At 43.9% G+C, this 22,996-nt stretch overlaps 1 protein-coding gene across 1 annotated transcript in view; it reads right to left on the bottom strand.

The window, feature by feature from the left end:
• The window catches only part of GALNT2 (polypeptide N-acetylgalactosaminyltransferase 2), a 183,102-nt gene that overhangs the window by 80,433 nt on the left and 79,673 nt on the right, over positions 1-22,996 (bottom strand). The window contains exons 8-9 of the mRNA XM_077283219.1: positions 16,445-16,532; positions 4,266-4,353 (exon numbers count right to left, since the gene is read on the bottom strand). Coding sequence (XP_077139334.1) covers positions 4,266-4,353; positions 16,445-16,532 — 176 coding nt within the window. The remainder of the gene's footprint in view (positions 1-4,265; positions 4,354-16,444; positions 16,533-22,996) is intronic.

Genomic DNA, 22,996 nt, shown 5'->3' with positions numbered 1-22,996 from the left:
TGTATGTATGTATGTATGTATGTATGTATATATATATATATATATATATATATATATATATATATATATATATATACACACATACATACACACTCACCGGCCACTTTATTAGGTACACCATGCTAGTAACGGGTTGGACCCCCTTTTGCCTTCAGAACTGCCTCAATTCTTCGTGGCATAGATTCAACAAGGTGCTGGAAGCATTCCTCAGAGATTTTGGTCCATATTGACATGATGGCATCACACAGTTGCCACAGATTTGTCGGCTGCACATCCCAAAGATGCTCCATACAAGGCAGGATGGATCCATGCTTTCATGTTGTTTACGCCAAATTCTGACCCTACCATCCGAATGTCGCAGCAGAAATCGAGACTCATCAGACCAAGCAACGTTTTTCCAATCTTCTACTGTCCAATTTCGATGAGCTTGTACAAATTGTAGCCTCAGTTTCCTGTTCTTAGCTGAAAGGAGTGGTACCCGGTGTGGTCTTCTGCTGCTGTAGCCCATCTGTCTCAAAGTTCGACGCACTGTGCGTTCAGAGATGCTCTTAGGCCTACCTTGGTTGTAACGGGTGGCGATTTGAGTCACTGTTGCCTTTCTATCAGCTCAAACCAGTCTGCCCATTCTCCTCTGACCTCTGGCATCAACAAGGCATTTCCGCCCACAGAACTGCCGCTCACTGGATTTTTTTTCTTTTTCGGACCATTCTCTGTAAACCCTAGAGATGGTTGTGCGTGAAAATCCCAGTAGATCAGCAGTTTCTGAAATACTCAGACCAGCCCTTCTGGCACCAACAACCATGCCACGTTCAAAGGCACTCAAATCATCTTTCTTCCCCATACTGATGCTCGGTTTGAACTGCAGGAGATTGTCTTGACCATGTCTACATGCCTAAATGCACTGAGTTGCCGCCATGTGATTGGCTGATTAGAAATTAAGTGTTAACAAGAAGTTGGACAGGTGTACCTAATAAAGTGGCCAGTGAGTGTATATATATATATATATATATATATATATATATATCAGCCACATAGCATATAGCAGAGGCCACGTAACACAGACAGCCACGTAGTATATAGCACTGCCATGTAGTATATAGGAGCCACGTAGTATATAACACAGCCCACGTAGTAAATAACACTGTCCACGTAGTAAATAACACTGTCCACGTAGTATATAACACTGCCCACGTAGTATATACTGCCCACGTAGTATATACTGCCCACGTAGTATATAATACTGCCCACGTAGTATATAATACTGCCCACGTAGTATATAATACTGCCCACGTAGTATATAATACTGCCCACGTAGTATATAATACTGCCCACGTAGTATATAACACTGCCCACGTAGTATATAACACTGCCCACGTAGTATATAACACTGCCCACGTAGTATATAACACTGCCCACGTAGTATATAACACTGCCCACATAGTATATAACACTGCCCACGTAGTATATAACACTGCCCACGGAGTATATAACATTGCCCACGGAGTATATAACATTGCCCACGTAGGATATAACACTGCCCACGGAGTATATAACACAGGCCACACAGTATATAACACTGCCCACGTAGTATATAACACAGCCCACGTAGTATATAACACAGCCCACGTAGTATATAACACTGCCCACGTAGTATTTAACATTGCCCACGTAGGATATAACACTGCCCACGGAGTATGTAACACAGGCCACACAGTATATAACACTGCCCACGTAGTATATAGCAGCCTCGCAGTATATAACACAGCCCAAGTACTATATAGCACTGTGGGCACCATATCCCGGTTAAAAAAAGAATGAAAATAAAAAATAGTTATATACTCACCCTCCGGCGCCCAGCGAAGCTGTCCCTATGCGTGTGATGCGGCCGCCAGCTTCCATTCCCAGCGATGCATTGCGAAATCACCCAGATGACTTAGCGGTCTCGCGAGACCGCTACGTCATCATCTCGCGAGACCACAATGCATGGCACCGCGGCATAAAGCGGTGTAACGCAGCCATTAACCTTGTGTGAGCTCTGACTGGAGGGGAGTATGGAGGGGGCACAGAGAGTAGGAAGGGGTGAATTTGCGGCCGGACTGTGCCTGTCGCGGGATTTCCGTGACAGACAGACAAACAGACAAACAAACAGACGGAAGTGCCCCTTAGACGATTATATATATATAGATAAGGTATCTGCAAAAAGAATTGTATAAAAGCTTTAAATTGATGTGCACAATATACATAGTGGACATGTTCCTTACAATTGCTGTGAAAAAGTTAAAGGGTTAACAAATTTATTAAAATGATGTATTTAATATATTGGCCTCTAAAAAGAAACTGTCATCAGCATCGTGTGTGTTAAACTAAAGGTATGGCAGAAACGGTACTGTTATACAGATTTAATACAGACATTCAGTGAAGAAATCTGCGGACTGGTTGTTTTGCAATCATCATTAGAAGTTTTGGTGTCCGTGAATTGGGACGGGACTGTGGGCAGGGGCTTTGGCTTTCCCACCGACCCTCTACTGCCTTTGGTGACCTTACACGCTTTCTTATTTAAATTTCTTGCCTGAGCCATTCTAGCCGTGGGAAGGGCATGTGCAGTTTGAACTTACAATGGACTTCAGTAAAATAACTCTGGTAGGGGCAAAACTAAAGACTGACCTCCTGCAGTCTTCAGGGAAATGTCGGCAGCGCATATTAAGATCTCAGTTTGGACTGCGAACAGGGATCGCAATCTGCGCATGATCCACCACCAATTTAATGAAGACCGCTGGAGGACAATCTGCACAAGCACCGCTCCTGCCATTTTGCTGAAGCCTAACGTGAGATCAATCTGCACAAGCACGACTGCAGTTAGCATAGCGTAGGCACAACATATAAATAAGGAAGAGAGTAAAGATACTAGAGGCAGCAGAGGGGCTGGCACAGAGCCTAAGACCCTGCACACAGTATGGGCCTAATGCACGGAGACAAAAACTTCTAAAGATGATTTTAGAACAACCAGGCTGTGTATTTCTTCGCTGAATGTCTGCATTAAGTCAGTATAACAGCGCCAATACGGTCATACCTCTCATTTACCGTAGTTTTCGGACTGTAAGACGCACCGGACTATAAGACGCACCCAGGTTTTAGAGGTGGAAAATAGGGAAAAAAATATTTGAAGCAAAAAAGGTGGTAAAATATTTAATAACATACTATTATATGTGTTGTTATTATATATAATAGTATGCTATTATGTTGGAAGCTACGGGACCAGTGTGGTGGCTGTAAAGTACTATATGAAGACGCTGGCGGGTGAGTATAAGAATGGGGGCACAGGGCTTATATTTAGAGCACCACTCCAGCACTGAAAGATAACACTGGAGTGCTGCTTTAAGAACCCATGGGAGAACTATAACTCCCAGCATGTCCTGCAGATCCTATGGCATGCTGGGAGTTATAGTTCACCACAGGAGTGGCAGAGTGCTTTATTGTGTGTTGTAAAGACTAACCTTTTAATTGTGGCAGCCAGCCAGCTGTGGTGAGGTAAAATGCTGGAGCATCCCATGACACCACAGAGCGCTCCCTGCCTCTCCACAGCACAGGAGGAAGCCAGCAGATTGTAGTGTGGTGTCTGCAGGACCTGTGATGACATCAGAAGAGGGAGGGCTCTGTGCTGCCATGTGATGCTCCAGCCCGCCCACTCCTGACATCACACAGGTCCTTGTGATGGAGCACTCAGCACTCAGCACAGCCCCGGCAGGCAGGTATGCAGCGATCTTGTGTCTCGCCTCTGGCCCCTGCTGCTGCCTATTCCTCCACCAGACACACAGATCTCCCCAGCTGCTGCAGGGATCGAGCGCTGGGGAAACCATGTGTGGCCATGTGAAGGAGTATTCATTTGCTGCTCCCTGCTCACAGCTCAGCTGACAGGTGGGTGGGGAAGCAGCTAATGAATATTCACTGCACTTTAATGATCAGGACCATGTGGTTTCCCCCAGCACTGATTCCTGAAGCCAGCAGGGATATTTTTCTGCCTCCTGCCTCCCAGTGCAATCCCACTCGCTGCTGCCCCCTCCCCACGTTACATCCCTACCATAAGACGCACCCAGACTTTCCTCCCAAATTTGGAGGAAAAAAAGTGCGCCTTATGGTCAGAAAAATACGGTAATATGAATAACCCTAGATGACAGATTCTCTTTAAATAAATTAATTGGACTTCCTTTGAAATATTACTGCGCCAAATGTATCAGTTAAGAGAGAAGGTCAAAAGAAATACCAACTTAATTGGTGCTACGGGGTTTCCTTGACGCGCTCGCCTTTGCTCTGGTGTCATATAGTCCCATTTAAAAACTAAGTTCCAATCAAAACCTAGAAGTGAAGAAAAAGGGAAATTAAGAAAAAAACAGTATTAAGAAGCACTTTACTTTTTGTTTCGCAATTATATCATACATTTGCAAATAAGCTTTATAAAATCTGATATGAGCTTAGTAATAAATGCAAACTGTGTTAACCTCCTTTTTCAAAGAACCTTGTAGATCATAACTTCTAAATTCATAAATCTCCGCATGGAATCCACACACAGTACTGTATAAAAGTTTTAGGCAGGTGAGGAAAAAATGCAACACGGTAAGAATGCTTTTAAAAATAGAAATATTCATCCCGTTCACGTGCATCAAAGTCATGATAGACTCAGAGGGTCGCCTAGTCTCTATATTTTGTACTATACATAACACCCCAATCCTTATACTGGCCATTTATATCCCTCCACCTTATTTCGGTGAGGTGCTGAAAAAATACTCACTCTCTCCTCCACACTTTCACAGGTGCCTTTGCTCATGATGGATGATTTCAATATGTATTTACACCCATACTGGCATAAATGTCATACAGGAACCATATCCGTGTCAGCCTCACAGACCTCTCTATCCAGAGTTATATTTGAGCTGGAAATGACAGATATTTGGTGCACTAAGCATCCCAACATCAAACAATACTCTTGTTATTCAACGTCTTACCATTTGTTATCCAGAATTGACTTGGAGGTTGCAAATGTGAATATTATGTCTCTGGTAAAGGAGGTTGAATATTTTCTAAGAATCATGTCAGATCATTGCCCTATAAGGGTACAACTGGGTTAAACCCATTTTGGATTCCGACTATTGGGGGTTCTGTACACGACAGATTGCGGGAATACTTTAACATTAATATGGACATCACTTTGACGTCAATAGTATGGGATGCTATGAAAGCATTTGCTAGAAGGCTCTATATTGGTGAAATTAGCAAACAGAAAACTAAAACAAGAGAATACACCCAAAAGTTACAAGAGCAGGTCGGACTAGCAGAATCAGAATTTATATCAAACCTTTCAGCTAGCACTGCGGAAAATATGAAAAAAATCTCAAAAACTAAATGAAAAATCACCTATTGAGACTAGCTGCACAAATATAATAGAACAGCATCAAATTTACTACCTTACAAGGCATGCAGAGCTCTTCCGACCAGCAATCCAATGGTCAAAAAGTAATAAACTCAAAAAAGGAATAGCAGCACAAAATAATTGAAAAAAAGTGGACTTTAATGCCTGAACGGCGTGGTAACGTTTCGGATGTGTTATCCTTTGTCAAGCAGCTTTGTGCTGCTTTTCCTTTTTTTGAGATATATATATATATATATATATATATATATATATATATATATATATATATATATACCGTATATACTCGAGTATAAGCCGACCCGAGTATAAGCCGACCCCCCCAAATTTTGCCACAAAAAACTGGGAAAACTTATTGACTCGAGTATAAGCCTAGGGTGGAAAATGCAGCAGCTACCGGTGAATTTCAAAAATAAAAATAGATGCTCCATACTGTTCATTATGGCCCCATAGCTGTGCCATATAGTGCTCTGCACCATTATTGCCCCATAGCTGTGCCATACAGTGCTCTGCACCATTATTGCCCCATAGCTGTGCCATATAGTGCTCCGCACCGTCCATTATTGCCCCATAGCTGTGCCATACAGTGCTCTGCACCATTATTGCCCCATAGCTGTGCCATATAGTGCTCTGCACCGTCCATTATTGCCCCATAGCTGTGCCATATAGTGCTCTGCACCATTATTGTCCCATAGCTGTGCCATATAGTGCTCTGCACCATTATTGCCCCATAGCTGTGCCATATAGTGCTCTGCACCATTATTGCCCCATAGCTGTGCCATACAGTGCTCTGCACCATTATTGTCCCATAGCTGTGCCATATAGTGCTCTGCACCATTATTGCCCCATAGCTGTGCCATACAGTGCTCTGCACCATTATTGCCCCATAGCTGTGCCATACAGTGCTCTGCACCATTATTGCCCCATAGCTGTGCCATACAGTGCTCTGCACCATTATTGCCCCATAGCTGTGCCATATAGTGCTCTGCACCGTCCATAATTGCCCCATAGCTGTGCCATACAGTGCTCTGCACCATTATTGCCCCATAGCTGTGCCATACAGTGCTCTGCACCATTATTGCCCCATAGCTGTGCCATACAGTGCTCTGCACCATTATTGCCCCATAGCTGTGCCATATAGTGCTCTGCACCGTCCATTATTGCCCCATAGCTCTGCCATATAGTGCTCTGCACCGTCCATTATTGCCCCATAGCTGTGCTGCTGCTGCTGCAATAAAAATAATAAAACACATACTCACCTCTCTTGCTTGCAGCTCCTCGGCGCCATCTTCCCGGCGTCTCTCTGCACTGACTGATCAGGCAGAGGGCGGCGCGCACACTATATGCGTCATCGCGCCCTCTGACCTGCACAGTCAGTGAGGAGAGAGAGACGCCAGGAAGATGGAGACAGCGCCCGGCGTGTGGAACGCGGACAGGTGACTATGTAATACTTACCTGCTCCCGGCGTCCCGCTCCTTCCCCCTGCCTGTCTTCGGTGCCGCAGCCTCTTTCTCTGTCAGCGGTCACCGGCACCGCTTCATTAGAGAAATGAATAGGCGGCTCCGCCCCTATGGGAGGTGGAGCCGCCTATTCATTTCTCTAATGAGCGGTCCCACGTGACTGCTCAGGGGAAGAGGCTGCGGCACCCGGAGACAGTGGGACGGGCAGGGGGAGCGACAGGATCGCCGGGACTAGGTAAGTATATGACAGTGCTCACCCGCCGACCCCACCACCGATCATGACTCGAGTATAAGCCGAGGGGGCACTTTCAGCCCAAAAATTTGGGCTGAAAATCTCGGCTTATACTCGAGTATATACGGTATATATATTATATTATATATACAGTGCCTAAAAGTACTATTCAACCCCCTGCAGATTTAGCAGGTTTAATAAGATGCAAATAAGTTAGAGCCTTCAAACTTCAAACAAGAGCAGGATTTATTAACAGATGCATAAATCTTACAAACCAAAAAGTTTTGTTGCTCAGTTAAATTTTTATAAATTTTAAACATAAAAGTGTGGGTCAATTATTATTCAACCCCTAGGTTTAATATTTTGTGGAATAACCTTTGTTTGCAATTACAGCTAATAATCGTCTTTTATAAGACCTGATCAGGCCGGCACAGGTCTCTGGAGTTATCTTGGCCCACTCCTCCATGCAGATCTTCTCCAAGTTAGCTAGGTTCTTTGGTTGTCTCATGTGGACTTTAATCTTGAGCTCCTTCCACAAGTTTTCAATTGGGTTAAGGTCAGGAGACTGACTAGGCCACTGCAACACCTTGATTTTTTGCCTCTTGAACCAGGCCTTGGTTTTCTTGGCTGTGTGCTTTGGGTCATTGTCTTGTTGGAAGATGAAATGACGACCCATCTTAAGATCCTTGATGGAGGAGCGGAGGTTCTTGGCCAAAATCTCCAGGTAGGCCGGGCTATCCATCTTCCCATGGATGCGGACCAGATGGCCAGGCCCCTTGGCTGAGAAACAGCCCCACAGCATGATGCTGCCACCACCATGCTTGACTGTAGGGATGGTATTCTTGGGGTCGTATGCAGTGCCATCCAGTCTCCAAACGTCACATGTGTGGTTGGCACCAAAGATCTCGATCTTGGTCTCATCAGAACAGAGAACCTTGAACCAGTCAGTCTCAGAGTCCTCCAAGTGATCATGAGCAAACTGTAGACGAGCCTTGACATGACGCTTTGAAAGTAAAGGTACCTTACGGGCTCATCTGGAACAGAGACCATTGCGGTGGAGTACGTTACTTATGGTATTGACTGAAACCAATGTCCCCACTGCCATGAGATCTTCCCGGAGCTCCTTCCTTGTTGTCCTTGGGTTAGCCTTGACTCTTCGGACAAGCCTGGCCTCGGCACGGGAGGAAACTTTCAAAGGCTGTCCAGGCCGTGGAAGGCTAACAGTAGTTCCATAAGCCTTCCACTTCCGGATGATGCTCCCAACAGTGGAGACAGGTAGGCCCAACTCCTTGGAAAGGGTTTTGTACCCCTTGCCAGCCTTGTGACCCTCCACGATCTTGTCTCTGATGGCCTTGGAATGCTCCTTTGTCTTTCCCATGTTGACCATGTTTGAGTGCTGTTCACAAGTTTGTGGAGGGTCTTAAATAGTCAGAAAAGGCTGGAAAAAGAGATAATTAATCCCAAGATGTGAAGCTCATTGTTCTTTATGCCTGAACTACTTCTTAATACTTTAGGGGAACCAAACAGAATTCTGGTGGGTTGAATAATAAATGACCCTCTGAAAAGACTTTTCACAATTTAAAAAAAAAAAATAAACAAAGAAATAACATTCTTTTTTGCTGCAGTGCATTTCACACTTCCAGGCTGATCTACAGTCCAAATGTCACAATGCCAAGTTAATTCCAAATGTGTAAACCTGCTAAATCTGCAGGGGGTTGAATACTACTTGTAGGAACTGTATATATATATTTTTTTTTTTTAACGGAGGGTGAGTGCGGGCTACTTGCTAGCAACTATTGTTAAAGCTCAAAATAGGTTCTCATACATTTCTAGTCTAGTCTCTGACACTGGGGTCGTGGTTACAGAGAATGGAGATATTCTCCACACTCTGCAGAATTACTTTTCTAGTATTTATTCTTCTAGAAGCGTCACCAATTCAGAAGAAATATAGAACTTCTTAGCAACCATTTCCTTACCACAATTATCAAATCTAGAGAGGGATATACTAGACAAACCAATTAAACTTGAGGAAATGGAGGAGGCCATTCAAGGGTCCCAAAATTGGAAGGCCCCAGGCTCAGATGGTTTACCAGGGGAATTTTTCAAGACATATCAGGAAACAATGCTTCCAAATTTACTGGCAGTTTTTCAGAAAGTATTAAAATTGGTAACCTCCCAGAATCTATGAAAGAGGCGGTGGTGGTTTTGATATTGAAACCTGGAAAGGCTCCATCCCTGCCTGATTCTTATAGACCCATCTCTCTCTCTTCCAAAACAACGTCAAACTGCTGGCTAAGATTCTTGCAAATAGATTATCCAAGGTGATTACAAGGGTAATATACGATAATAAAAATGGATTTATACCAAACAAGAGATAGTCTGCAAGAGGGACATGCCACCATCACGTCCATCCTCAAAAAAAACTAACCTTGACCCAACTGCTATGCCCAGCTATCGCCCCATATCACTGCTCCCATTTGCTTCAAAACTCCTTGAGCAGCAAGTCCATGGTCAACTTTCCTCCCACATCTCATCTAACTCTCTCCTTGACAACCTCCAATCTGGCTTCCGCCCCCACCACTCCACCGAAACTGCCCTGACAAAAATTACTAATGACCTAGTCACAGCCAAAGCTAACAGACAGTTCTCCATCCTCCTCCTTCTTGACCTGTCCTCTGTTTTCGACACAGTCGATCACTGCCTACTGCTACAGATTCTTTCTTCCCTTGGCATCAAAGACCTCGCCCTGTCCAGGATTGCCTCATACCTATCCAACCGCACATTTAGCGTTTCCCACTCCCACACTACCTCCTCATCCCGCCCTCTCTCTGTTGGAGTCCCTCAATGCTCTGTCCTAGGACCCCTACTTTTTTCCATCTATACCCTTGGCCTAGGACAACTCAAAGTCCCATGGCTTCCAGTACCACCTGTATGCAGATGACACTCAGATCTACCTCTCTGGCCCAGATGTCACCTCCCTGCTGTCCAGAATCCCGAAGTGTCTGTCAGCCATATCCTCCTTCACCTCTCGCTTCCTAAAACTCAATGTAGACAAAGCCGAATTCATCATCTTTCCCCCACCTCACGTATTCCCCCTACCCAATCTATCTATTATGGTGAACGGCATCACGCTCTCTCCCGCTCCTGAAATCCGCTGCCTCGGAGTAACTCTTGACTCTGCCCTGTCCTTCAAACCTCACGTCCAAGCTCTTGCCACCTCCTGTCGCCTCCAACTCAAAAATATTGCCAGAATCCGTTCCTTCCTCAGTTTACAATCTACCAAAACTCTTGTGCATGCTCTCATCATCTCCCGCCTCGATTACTGCAACACCCTCCTCTGTGGCCTCCCCGCTAACTCTCTTGCACCACTCCAGTCTGTCCTCAACTCTGCTGCCCGCCTAATCCACCTCTCTCCTCGCTACTCCCCTGCTTCTCCCCTCTGCAAATCCCTCCACTGGCTCCCAATCCCCCAACGAATCCAGTTCAAACTACTAACACTGATCTACAAAACCATCCACAACCTGTCCCCTCCCTATATCTCTGAACTAATCTCCCACTATCTTCCCTCACGTAATCTTCATTCATCCCAAGACCTCCTGCTCTCCTCCACACTTATTCGTTCCTCACACAATCGCCTTCAAGATTTCTCCCGAATATCCCCCATCCTCTGGAATTCCATGCCTCAACACGTCCGGTTATCCACCACCCTCGCATCCTTCAGACGGAACCTGAAAACCCATCTCTTCAGGAAAGCCTACAGCCTACAATAAACCGAGCCGCCGCCGCCTCACCCCTACCTTCTGTCTCTTCCCCACTATCCCATAGAATGTAAGTCCGCAAGGACAGGGTCCTCTCCCCTCTGTACCAGTGTGTCACTGTAAACCTGTTTACTGTAAATGATATCTATAACTCTGTATGTAACCCCTTTCTCATGTACAGCACCATGGAATTAATGGTGCTATATAAATTAATAATAATAATAATAATAATAATAATAATAATAATAAAAACTCTGATTAGCAAAGTGAGGAAATTGGCTATTGCTGCCAGAACCCCTAAAATTGATTCCATCTTGAAGAGACGTGCTGGAAAAGGGGCAATTGTGGATCAAGCCACTCGGTGGGGCAGCACCTATTTAATGATTGAGTGATTGCTTGAGCTGAAACTCTTCCTTGTAGATATGGCCAACCCTCAGGTAATACTACATGAAGGTCAATGGACACAGGTGGCTGAATTGAAGGAATTTCTTCATCACCCATTTACAGTGACTAAAAAGTTACAAGCTGAGGATTTAACTCCTGGCATTTTTATAAAGGAGTGGAAGAACTTGTTGTTTTGCCTGTCCCAAAGAGGAGGTTTAATCGCAGATGGCATCGTTGCTTCAATGAAACAGAGAGACACTGCTATTAGGAAATAAAACTCTTCTAGCAGCTGTTTATGTGGACCAGAGTCATCGTATAGTGCTGGATGATCAACAGCTTACTAAAGGAAAAGAAGTTTTGATTGAGTTAGCAGTTAGGATGAGCTACAGGACGGCCAAGAGCAAGAGGACTCGGGTCCTGCCAGTGCTGCTGCTGCCATTCCTTCATCCTCATCAGATGAGAAGTTTGATTTCGACAAGTATTTGAATGACATGGAGCAGGCAAAGCATTGCTGCAGGGAAAAAGATTCCACTCTCATAGAAAACAGATTGACCATATTTCAGCAACGTTTTTCACTTGCTCTCAAAGTAGAAGAGTTCAATCATTCGTCAAAACCGACTGTGCACGAGGCAATTCCTTTATACCCTGAAATTGTTAGAGATGTTGCCCATGTGGTTCCTGCTTTGCCACCAACCCAAGTTAGTGTAGAGAGGTTGTTATGTAGCCTTAAAAAAAAAATTAGGTCAGATGAGAGGTCATCTATAAAACAGGATCTGATGGAGGCGATACTATTTCTCAGAACAAATTCATAGACTGCACAAATGCTATTCAGTACGTTTTTCTTAAAAACTTTTTATTTTTTACACTTACTGCAGAGTGCATAATAAACTGTAAATATGGAAAAGTTTTTAGTTCTAAAGTTGTATTCCAATAAATACATTTTATGTTCTCTAAATGGCTTGATTATTGTATCATAATAATGATTAAAAGCCTGATGTTACCATCTTACGACAGTAAATTTGTCACTTAAACTAAAACATGAGCCATGTATGAGGGAGTCGGAGTTGGAGTCGGTGTAATGGAAATTGAGGAGTCGAAGATTTAGCCTACCGACTCCACAGCCCTGCTTACAGCCTGAAATTACCCTCCGCCACCTCACCACAACAGGTGCTTCTGCAAGCCCCCCAACCTACTGTCTCCTTCACCATTATCCTGTACACTAGTACACTATAAACCCAAAAGGGCAGGGCCCTCTCCTTTCTGTACAAGTCTGTCATTGTTAGTTTGTTCATTGTAATTTATATTTGTATTTTGTATGTAACCCCTTTCTCGTGTACAGCACCACAGAATTAATGGCGCTCTAAAAATAGTAATACAGAAAATATAGTTAAGAACCATCTTCAGCAAATAGAAGATCAAGGACTCCTGCTAAGGATATGGCCAACTCCGAGCCCTGATCATAACATCGCAATCTGTCTGGGATTACATGAAGAAACAGAAGGATTTGTGCCAGCTTGAAGTCTCAGATTTGTGATTTGTTCTCCAAGATGTTTGAAACCAACGCCCTTCAAAAACTGTGTGCAAGTACAGGTGCTTCTCACAAAATTAGAATATGATCAAAAAGTTAATTTATTTCAGTTCAATACTAAAAGTGAAACTCATATTATACAGCAGAGGTGTCAAACTGCATTCCTCGAGGGCCGCCAACAGGTCATGTTTTCAGGATTTCCTTGTATTGCACAGGTGATAATTTAATCACTTGCACAGAATGATTCCAGCACCTTGTGGAATGCTAAGGAAATCCTGAAAACATGACCTGTTGGCGGCCCTCGAGGAATGCAGTTTGACACCTCTGTTATACAGAGTCATTACAAACAGAGTGATCTATTTCAAGGGTTTATTTCTGTTAATGTTGATGAGTATGGCTTACAGCCAATGAAAACCCAAAAGTCATTATCTCAGTAAATTAGAATAATTAACGAGAAACACCAGCAAAGGCTTCGTAAGCAACATTAGTCTGTTTCAGTAGGCTCCACAATCATGGGGAAGACTGCTGACATTAAGCCACAAAAGGTGATTGCTACAGAAGCTGGCTGTTCACAGAGTGCTGTATCCAAGCATATTAATGGAAAGTTGAGTGGAAGGAAAAAGTGTGGTAGAAAAATGTGCACAAGCAACCGGGATAACCGCAGCTTTGAAAGGATTGTTAAGAAAAGGCCATTCAAAAATTGGGGGAGATTCACAAGGAGTGGACTGCTGCTGGAGTCATTGCTTGGGCAGCATGGTGGAGCAGTGCTTAGCACAGCAGCCTTGCAGCGCTGGAGTCCTGGGTTCAAACCCCACCAAGGACAACATCTGTAGAGAGTTTGAATTTTCTCTCCGTGTTTGCGTGGGTTTCCTCCGGGTACTCCGGTTTCCTCCCACATTCCAAAGACATACGGGGACAGCAATGATAATGTATGCAACCTGTAAAGCGCTGCGGAATATGTTAGCGCTATATAAAAAGATTATTATTATTATTGCTTCAAGAGCCACCACACACACAGGTGTATTCAAGGACATGGGCTACAAGTGTCGCATTCCTTGTGTCAAGCTACCAATGACCAACAGACAATGCCAGAAGCACCTTACCTGGGCCAAGGAGAAAAAGAACTGGACTGTTGCTCAGTGGTCCAAGGTGCTGTTTTCAGATGAAAGTAAATGTTGCATTTTCATTTGCAATCAAGGTCTCAGAGTCTGGAGGAAGAGTGGAGAGGCTACAATCCAAGCTGCCTGAGGTCTAGTGTGAAGTTTCCACAATCAGTAATGGTTTGGGGAGCTATGTCATCTGCTGGTGTAGGTCCACTGTGTTTTATCAAGACCAAAGTCAGAGCGCTTCCCTCTGCCGACAAGCTTTTTGGAGATGGAAATTTAATTCTCCAGCAGGACTTGGCACCTGTCCACACTGCCAAAAATACCAATACCTGGTTGAAAACAACAGTATCACTGTGCTTGATTGGCCATTAAACTTGCCTGACCTTAACCCCATAGAGAATGTATGGGTTATTGTCAAGAGGAAGATGAGAGACAACAGACCCAACAATGCAGATGAGCTGAAGGCTATCATAACAACCGGAGCTTCCATAACCCCTCAGCAGTGCCACAGACTGATCTCCTCCATGCCACGCCACATTGATGCAGTAATTGATGCAAAAGAACCCCCGACCAAGTAGAGTGCATTTACTGAACATACATTTCAGGAGGCCAACATTTTGGATTCTAAAATCATTTTTTCAAGCTGGTGTTATAAAGTATTATAATTTACTGAGATAATGACTTGGGTTTTCATTAGCTGTAAACAATAATCATCAACATTAACAGAAATAAACACTTGAGATAGATCACTCTGTCTGTAATGACCCTATATAATATACAAGTTTCACTTTTTGTATTGAAGAACTGAAAAATTAACCTTTTGATAATATTCTAATTTTGTGAGAAGCACCTGTATATATCATTTGCAAAAGGTAAATGGTGGTCACACCAAATATTGATTTGATTTAGATTTTTTTTTTGTTTATTCACTTTGCATTTTGCAATAGATACAAATGATCTATTAAAACACTTTTTTAAGCATTCTTACTTTGCAGCAATTTTTCCTGCAATAACCTAAAACTTTGACATAGCACTGTATTGTATGTTACACATGGGAAGGGGTTGTATGGAATGAGCTCAGGAGCTGTGTCAGATGTTTGCCGGCTTCTAGAGCTGGCACCCACTACTAACAGAAGCAACCAGTTAGCTCGAATTACTGCTGTTCAACCATTTAAATGGCGCTGTCAATCTCTAGTCAGTTTTTAAATGGAGGGGATACATAGTAAGATCGCTCTGTGGTCTTGCGCCCCGCATAGGAGATCACGAATGTTACCATAAACTGCAGTCCCATTGTACTGTAGTATATAGCGCAAGCAATTAATTAGTTTGTTAAATTGTGCGTGTTAAAATCAAACCTATTCATACAAGTGGAAAATAGAAGTTTGTTCTGAGCACAGAGAGCTGCGGAATACAGATGGTAGATTCGAAAAAATTAGCCTGCCTAACCTGAACTTCTCTTGGCATTTCTAAAGCATAGTTAGGCTTTGTCTATTCTGAGTTTGTGACTACAGAAGGAAGCATGTCCATCAAAGTCCTGTGACGGATGCCCAACAGTGGCTTCTGACATCCACTTTTCCCTTTGTTAAAAAAAAAACAAAACAAAAAAAAAAAAACTCAATCACATAGTATATGGTATAAGGAACATAGCAAGCCGGAGGAGGGCAGCCGTATCATCCATACTCCCTCCAGTGTCCTGCACTCAGCGACTACTGCTACACTATCCTGCACCTTTGGCGCAGCTGCTCCTGCTTCACTAACCTGTGGCCGACCTCCTGCTAGATTCGCGGCCCACATAAAAGCACTGTCCATGGATGTACAGCGTGGTGTGGGGGTATGAAGCTGGGGAGGTGGTGCTCACCAGTTCCTGCTGCACTCAGTAACCAACATTAATGCGCTGCACAGAAATGTAGCGTCATGATGTGGAAGCTAGCAAGCAGTGGCGCCAAGCACCAAGGGGTATATAAAGATTGCAGTCATTGCCCTTAAGTGGATGCATTTTCTATTACAGTCACCGTCCTGATACAGTCTTACAGTATACATATATACAATAGTAGCAACGGAAACAAGGAACGCCAAAGCACTCACCGATCTTGCAGCTCAAAAATTCTTTATTGCTTCATACAAAAGAGAGGGTCTTCACGGCACAGGGAGAGGGAGGATAAAGTGCATAAGTGCGACGGACGAGACAACGGCCGTTTCGCGCTTAGAACCAGCGCTTCAACGGGACCCGTTGAAGCGCTGGTTCTAAGCGCGAAACGGCCGTTGTCTCGTCCGTCGCACTTATGCACTTTATCCTCCCACTCCCTGTGCCTTGAAGACCCTCTCTTGTATGAAGCAATAAAGAATTTTTGAGCTGCAAGATCGGTGAGTGCTTTGGCGTTCCTTGTTTCCGTTGCTACTATGGATTTCTATGTTCCACGCTAGCACCTCCGTTCTTTGCTGCATGATCTGGTATACTCTGACAGATTCCACGCTTTATCATCTCTACGCCCAGTGGGGTTATGCTGCTCTGACTTTGTTTCTCTGTTCATTATACATATATACAATACCTTACCTCCTTTTAAATCTGCCGATGCACCAACATATTGGAAGTTATCCATATTAATCACATCAATTATAGGAGACACAACTCTAGTTCTGTCCTAAAATGACAAAAAAAAAAAAAAAGAGAAAAAGTAAAATTATTAGGGTATAAAAAAGCATAGTCGAAAAATATAGTTACATCCAGAAATACTTGGACACTTTGGTGGTTTACCAAAACATATTCAAAATACAGTCATATAATTATTATGGGATTAAAGTGCAGACTCCCAGCTTTAAAGGGGTTGTCCACTACTAGGACAAATCCTTCTTGATCAAAATGGTTGGCCCCCATAAAATAATAAAGCCTAAACTCCCCACCTGTACCAGCAAGTTCCCGTGGTGTCGGCACAAAACTATAAATCGCTAGTTTTATATTAAACAAAATGAGTATGATGCCAAAGACATTGATCTTAAAAAATCTTTACCTTTATTCACAGTACATATAAATATAAAAATATAAATATTCAAACTAGGGGGCAACGCTTCACAAAAGGAGGAAATGTGCTGAACCAGTAATGCCTAGGTATTAGGAGGGGCCACAAAATCTGATCTTAAAGGGACTTTGCCAGCATGGCGCTGGGTGCTTCACGGCGGGGCCCATCATTTCAATACACATCCCCCCTCTTTGATTGACAGCTCTGGAGTCATAGAGGAAAAGAGCAGAGATAGATGGAAACCAAGCAGGTGAGAAGGTGTATATAAGTGATTGTCCCCGCCGTGAAGCATCGAAAGCCTGTACTTGGTTTCAAAAGTCATTCTGTGCTGACAGACTCCCTTTAACAGACTTTTACAGCAGAAACATATTTCACAATGGAACCCATCTCCTCTGGTGACAAGGAAAAATGGAAAGTAACTACTGGTATAATCTTGCTAATATTGTTTGTTTCCCTTATGCTTTTTTATTATAGTATTTTACTATTCTTGTGTTTGTTGACTGCAGAGGTTTTTTGAAGAGTGCACTACTCATTGTCGACCAGAAGATGTCACTATACTTATTTCAGATTGACTAACTACACAGGGAATTTTTGTTCCTCTACATTTAAAGAGGCTGTGCAGGATTAGTAAAAATATGGCTACTATTGTCCAGAAACCGTACCAAGAGTGTAATGTATTGTAGCTCAATCTTCCATCCTTAAATTGACCTGAGATGCAATTTTAGACACATGCCACGGAAAAGCACATTTTCTTGGATAAAGTGGCCATATTTTTTTTTCATCCTGTATAACCCTGTTAACCATCTAGAGCAAATAGAAAATGAACTGCACCCTGAAAAACTGCAGTCTACCACTGTGTACCTGGAGTAAAGTTCACAACCGTCTGCAACTAGCAAACCATGTTAGTAACATACACACTACGCACAGCTGAAATATCAGTCACTGCTTCTTTCAGAGAGGGCAGCTACTCTCAAGCAACAAAGTCCCAGATACAGGGCTTGGCCACGAGTCACCTAAGCCAAGCTTGATATATGCATTTGAAGATGTCATGTTCAGGCCAATCCCTGCATCTTGGTCCGCTCAGGCCAATTCAGATGTCAGTGTATCAAGATCCCAATCAGAAGGAATACTCTGTTAATCGGTAAGGGGAGAATGAAGAAGACAGAAGATGTCCCCAAGCAAACTTCATACCAGGGGCGGGGAGAGTTGGTGACGGCTCCTCACCAAATTCTCGGGAACAAAAGAAAGAGGACATTACTGTTCATTCAGCAAAGGCATCACCTTTATTTAGTAAACAAGCTCTCCTTCGCCGGCTGAGAAAGCTTTCAGGTACTTAATGCTGTACAGCTATGAACACAGCAAACAAGGGGCAGCAGTGCTTACCTATCCAGGTCTCAGACCTAATGCACTCAGGATGCAGCAAACGCATGTAATAAAGATGGCGGCAACACAGGTGCAAAGTACTGATGAGACAACCACTCACATCCTACCAATCCATGGAGGGGGCGATTGCTTAGTATTGAATTGCACACAAGCGGCTTGTATTGGGCGCTGGTCACACATAGTTAATGCACAGTGTCAGAATTACAGCCTTTTAGTAACGCACACAGATGGCACACGGACCCCGGATCTCATCAATACTGGTTTTTCCTGTACAGGAGTCTCCAGGACGTGTGAAGAAGGCCTTACATAGGACTTCAGTACAGTTGACGTACAAAAACAATTCCGAGACAAAATCTGTCACCACGCTCAGTTAAGTCCCTGAGACAAGGCAATAACAGTAACGGTTTAATGAGTAGAGAAAAAAAAACCTTTTTCTCACAAAAATGTGGTTTTAGCCCCAAATGTGGCATTTTCACAAGGGTAACAGGAAAAAAGCATTAAGTTACTTACCGGCAATGACATTTTTCGGAGGCCCATGACAGCACCACGAGAGATGGGATTCGCCCTTCGGGAACAGGAAACCTACAGATACAAAAGGGCGGCACCTCTCATCCAATCAGTTGGATTACAGAGCTTGAGAGGACCTCCATGGTTACCGGCACAAAAAATATATATATACAACTTTAACAATTCACCCTATGTGAAAACTTATAAGCGGAAGAAGTGCGCACCCATACTTCAAGAGAGGGGAACTAAGGGTGCTGTCATGGGCCTCCGAAAAATGCCATTACCGGTAAGTAACTTAATGCTTTATTCGGACTCCCATGACAGCACCACGAGAGAAATACAAAGATGTAAAACTAGTTTAGGGTGGGACTACAGCTTTCAGCACCCTTAACCCGAAGGTGAGCTCAGAAGAAGCACCCATGTCCAGCCTATAGTGGTTAAAAAAGGTGCAAGGAGATGACCACGTAGCCGCCTTACATATCTGGTCGATGGAAACTCCAGATCTCTCTGCCCAAAAAGTTGCAATGGCTTGGGTAGAATGAGCCTTTAAGTTCTGTGGAGCTGGATCGCCACCTGCTGAGTAAGCTAGAGAGATAGCCTCCCTAATCCAACTTGCTAATGTACATTTCGAAACCCTAAAACCCTTCCTAGCACCCTGGAAAGATATGTATAAGACGTTGTCTTTTTAAAAAGTATTAGTGACAGAAAGGTATTCTAAGACACTTTCTAACATCTAAAGTATGCAATTTTTTCTCTTTTTAGTTAGTGGGATTAGGGAGGAAGGAAGGGAGAACTATCTCGTGTCCTGTGGAAGTTTGAGCAACCTTGGGCAAGTAGCCCGGGTCTGGCCTAAGTACTACCCTGTCGCCCAAAATCTGTTTGTAATGGGGGATTCTAGAGATCGGCTAACTATCGCTTATTCCATGAGCCGATGTGATAGCCACTAAAAAAAATCTACCTAGGGATAGGATTTTAATTGAGGCAAATACCATAGGTTCTAACGGAGGCTCCGTCATAGACGTAAGGACTAAGTTCAAGTCCCATGGGACGCACGTAACCCTGTGTATGGGCCTAGATATGCCAGCCGCTTTAATAAATCGGGATATCCAGTAATTTTTTGCGATGTCATAATTAAATAAAGGCGCCAAGGCCCGAAATCTGTACTTTCAGGGTACTGGTGGCCAGACCTAACTCAAGGCCCTTCTGCAAGAATTCTATAATCTGCCATATAGGTACCCCTTCTTTGGCTTTAAGGTCAAAAGTGGCTAGAAATCGTCTCCTGGTTTTAGCACAGATTTTAGTTGTAAAGATTTTCTACTTTTTAGAAGTGTCTATTAGATTGGGGGAGAATCCTTTATCGTTTAATAATGCCCTTTCAAACTCCCGGCTACCCGTGGGTGATTGACTGGACCCTGGACAAGAAGATCTGGAAGATTGGGAAGTACCCAGGGATCGCAGACTGACATTGTCCTAGCCATGAAAACCAAGCACTCCTGGGCCCAAATGGGGCAATTAATATAATCCTCGCCCTGTCTTCTCTGACCTTCCTTACTACCAACAGGGGAGGCAACAGGGACAATGGGGGAAAAGCGTAGGTCAGATTGAAATCCCACTTCTGTAGGAAGGCATCCACCATAAAGGGTTTTTTCCTTCGGGTTCAGAGAACAGAATTGATTAACTTTTCTGATTTTTTCTGGTGGCAAAAAGCTCTATGTACGGTTGACCCCACATGCGGACAATCTGGCTGAAGATAGCTCCATTCAGACACCACTCTCCCTGCCTCAGCGTGTTGCGGCTTAGAAAATATGCTGTGGTGTTGCCTTTTCCTCTTATGTGAAGTGCTGTTAAAGATAGAAAATGTCTTTCTGCTGTCTGAACAAGGAGTTCCACTACATCCATCAGAGGATCGGGTCCCACCTTGGTTTTTGATATAGGCTACTGTAACTTGATTGTCCGAGAGGATTCTGTCATGGTGACTCTGTAGGTATACAAGGAGTTTTTTAACTGACAGCTCTACCACAGATCGTTCCTTCAGGTTAGATGAGCTTTCTACCTGGGAATCCAATTGCCCCTGGACCACCATATCCCCATATGGGCCCCCCATCCCGAGGGACTGGCATCAGTAGTTACTACACGAAATATGTTATTAACCCAGGGAACCCCTGAAGACAAATTATCCTTGTTAAGCCATCATGTTAAGGAGCTTAAGGCAGATGGTCGTAATATTATTTTCCCCTGTAGGGACCCCCTCAGGGCTCTATCACAAAATAAAACATCCTTCTGAAGGCCTCTTGTGTGAACCTGAGCCCATTTGACGGCCGGAATACAAGATGTTGGGAAACCTAGAAGGTACCCTGCCTGAGGGTCAAGGAGGGTCTATTTACTGTCAGCAAAACCTGATGACGGATGTGAATAATTTTGTCAGCTAGCAGACGACATTTTTGATTTTCTGAATCTAAAATGAGGCCGAGAAATTGCTGGACCCTCAAGGGCTGAAACCGTTATTTTTCAGAGTTTATTAACCAACCCAAGTGTTCTAGAAAGGATATAGACCTTTTTAACTGGGAAAGACAATGATCTGCCGAATTGCCTAAAATTAAGAAGTCGTCTAAGTATGGGATAATCAAGATGTCTGACTCTCGAAGATGGGCCATAACTTCAGAGATTAGCTTCGTGAAGACCCGTGGTGCTGCTGAAAGGCCAAAGGGGAGAGCTCTATACTGGAAATGCCAGACTATGCCATCTATGGAAACAGATACTCTCAAGAAGCGTTGATAATCTGAATGAATGGGTACATGGTAGTACACGTCCTTTAAATCTAAAACCACCATAAAACAGTTTTGAAACAATATCTTTATTGCTGAGCCATTACATTTTAAAGGGTAAAGCGACCAGAAACCTATTGAGGGAACAAAATTGATGATGGTCCTATAAGAGTTGTCCGGCCTCCGAACCAAGAACAGGGTAGTAAAAAACCCCACCCTCCTCAGAAGCTGAAACCTCCAAAAGGACCATTTTCTGGCACAATTTGACAACCTCAGACTCTAAGGCAGACTGTTCTATCTGGGAGGGACAGACAGGATTCATCTTTAATTTATCCCCTGGGGCCAAAAGGAACTCAAGTTTAAGTCCTGCGGATATCACGCCCTGCACCCAACTGCTGTCGGTGATAAGAGAACAGGCTGGATAAAAGGCCGACAATCTACCTTCCGTGGGAGCCGCTAGTCATTGGGATGGTTTTTTCCCTTCTTGCGATGAACACCTGTACATGAAGCCAGTACCTCTCTTCTTCTTGTCATCCCATTTAGAGCGGTCCCTTGACTGTCTTTTCTGACCGAATCTTCTCCTGCTGAAAGGACGTCTGAAGGAGGAGGATGATAGATTGGGAAATCTCTTTTTCTCATCCACTGCTTTATCCAGTAATTCGTCCAGGACTGAACCAAAAAGATATTCCCCATCACACGGGATGGCACAGAGCTTAGATCTTGCTGGGATATCGCCTGGACAGCATTTTAACCACAGAACTCTGCAGGCTGCCTTGGAGAGACACGCTGCCCTTGCCGTCATCCTGACTGAATCAATTGAGGCATCCGACAGAAAAGCCTTGGTCTCCTAAATTGTTGGAAGGGCTCGCAAAATAGACTGCCGAGGTGTTCCTTCTTTTAGCTGAGACTCAAGTTGGTCCAGCCAGATCATCATAGATCTGGCTGTGCAAGTGGAAGCCACTGCTGGCCTCAGAGATCCGGCCGCCATCTCCCAGGTTCCTTTAAGGAAGATGTCCGCCTTTCTATCTAGGGGATCTTTAAGGGAGCCCATATCCTCAAAGGGCAGGGAAGATTTTTTGGATGCCTTGGAGATTGCTGCGTCTAATTTAGGTACTTTATCCCATAGATTAACAGCCGGGTCATCAAAGGGGTATCTCCGCTTGAGGGCTAGAGGTTAGGAGCCCCTCTTTTCTGGCCTTTTCCATTCGCAGAGAATCAAACCCTGAATCTTCTCATTCAAGGGAAAGGATCTACGTCTCTTGATCTAAACTCTTAAACAAGACGTTCTGTATGGATATTTCAGGTCTGGGTTCTACTATCCCCATTGTTCCCCTGACCGCTTTTACAAGTTTATCCACAGGGTCTAGGGGCAGACAGAAGCGACCAGAATCCTCCTCAGATGAAGAGACCGAGAGGGATGATTCAGGTGAAACT

This window comes from Ranitomeya variabilis, chromosome 2, assembly GCF_051348905.1.
Source record: "Ranitomeya variabilis isolate aRanVar5 chromosome 2, aRanVar5.hap1, whole genome shotgun sequence".
NCBI classification, from domain to species: domain Eukaryota; kingdom Metazoa; phylum Chordata; class Amphibia; order Anura; family Dendrobatidae; genus Ranitomeya; species Ranitomeya variabilis.
This window is presented reverse-complemented; position numbering and strand designations above follow the sequence as displayed.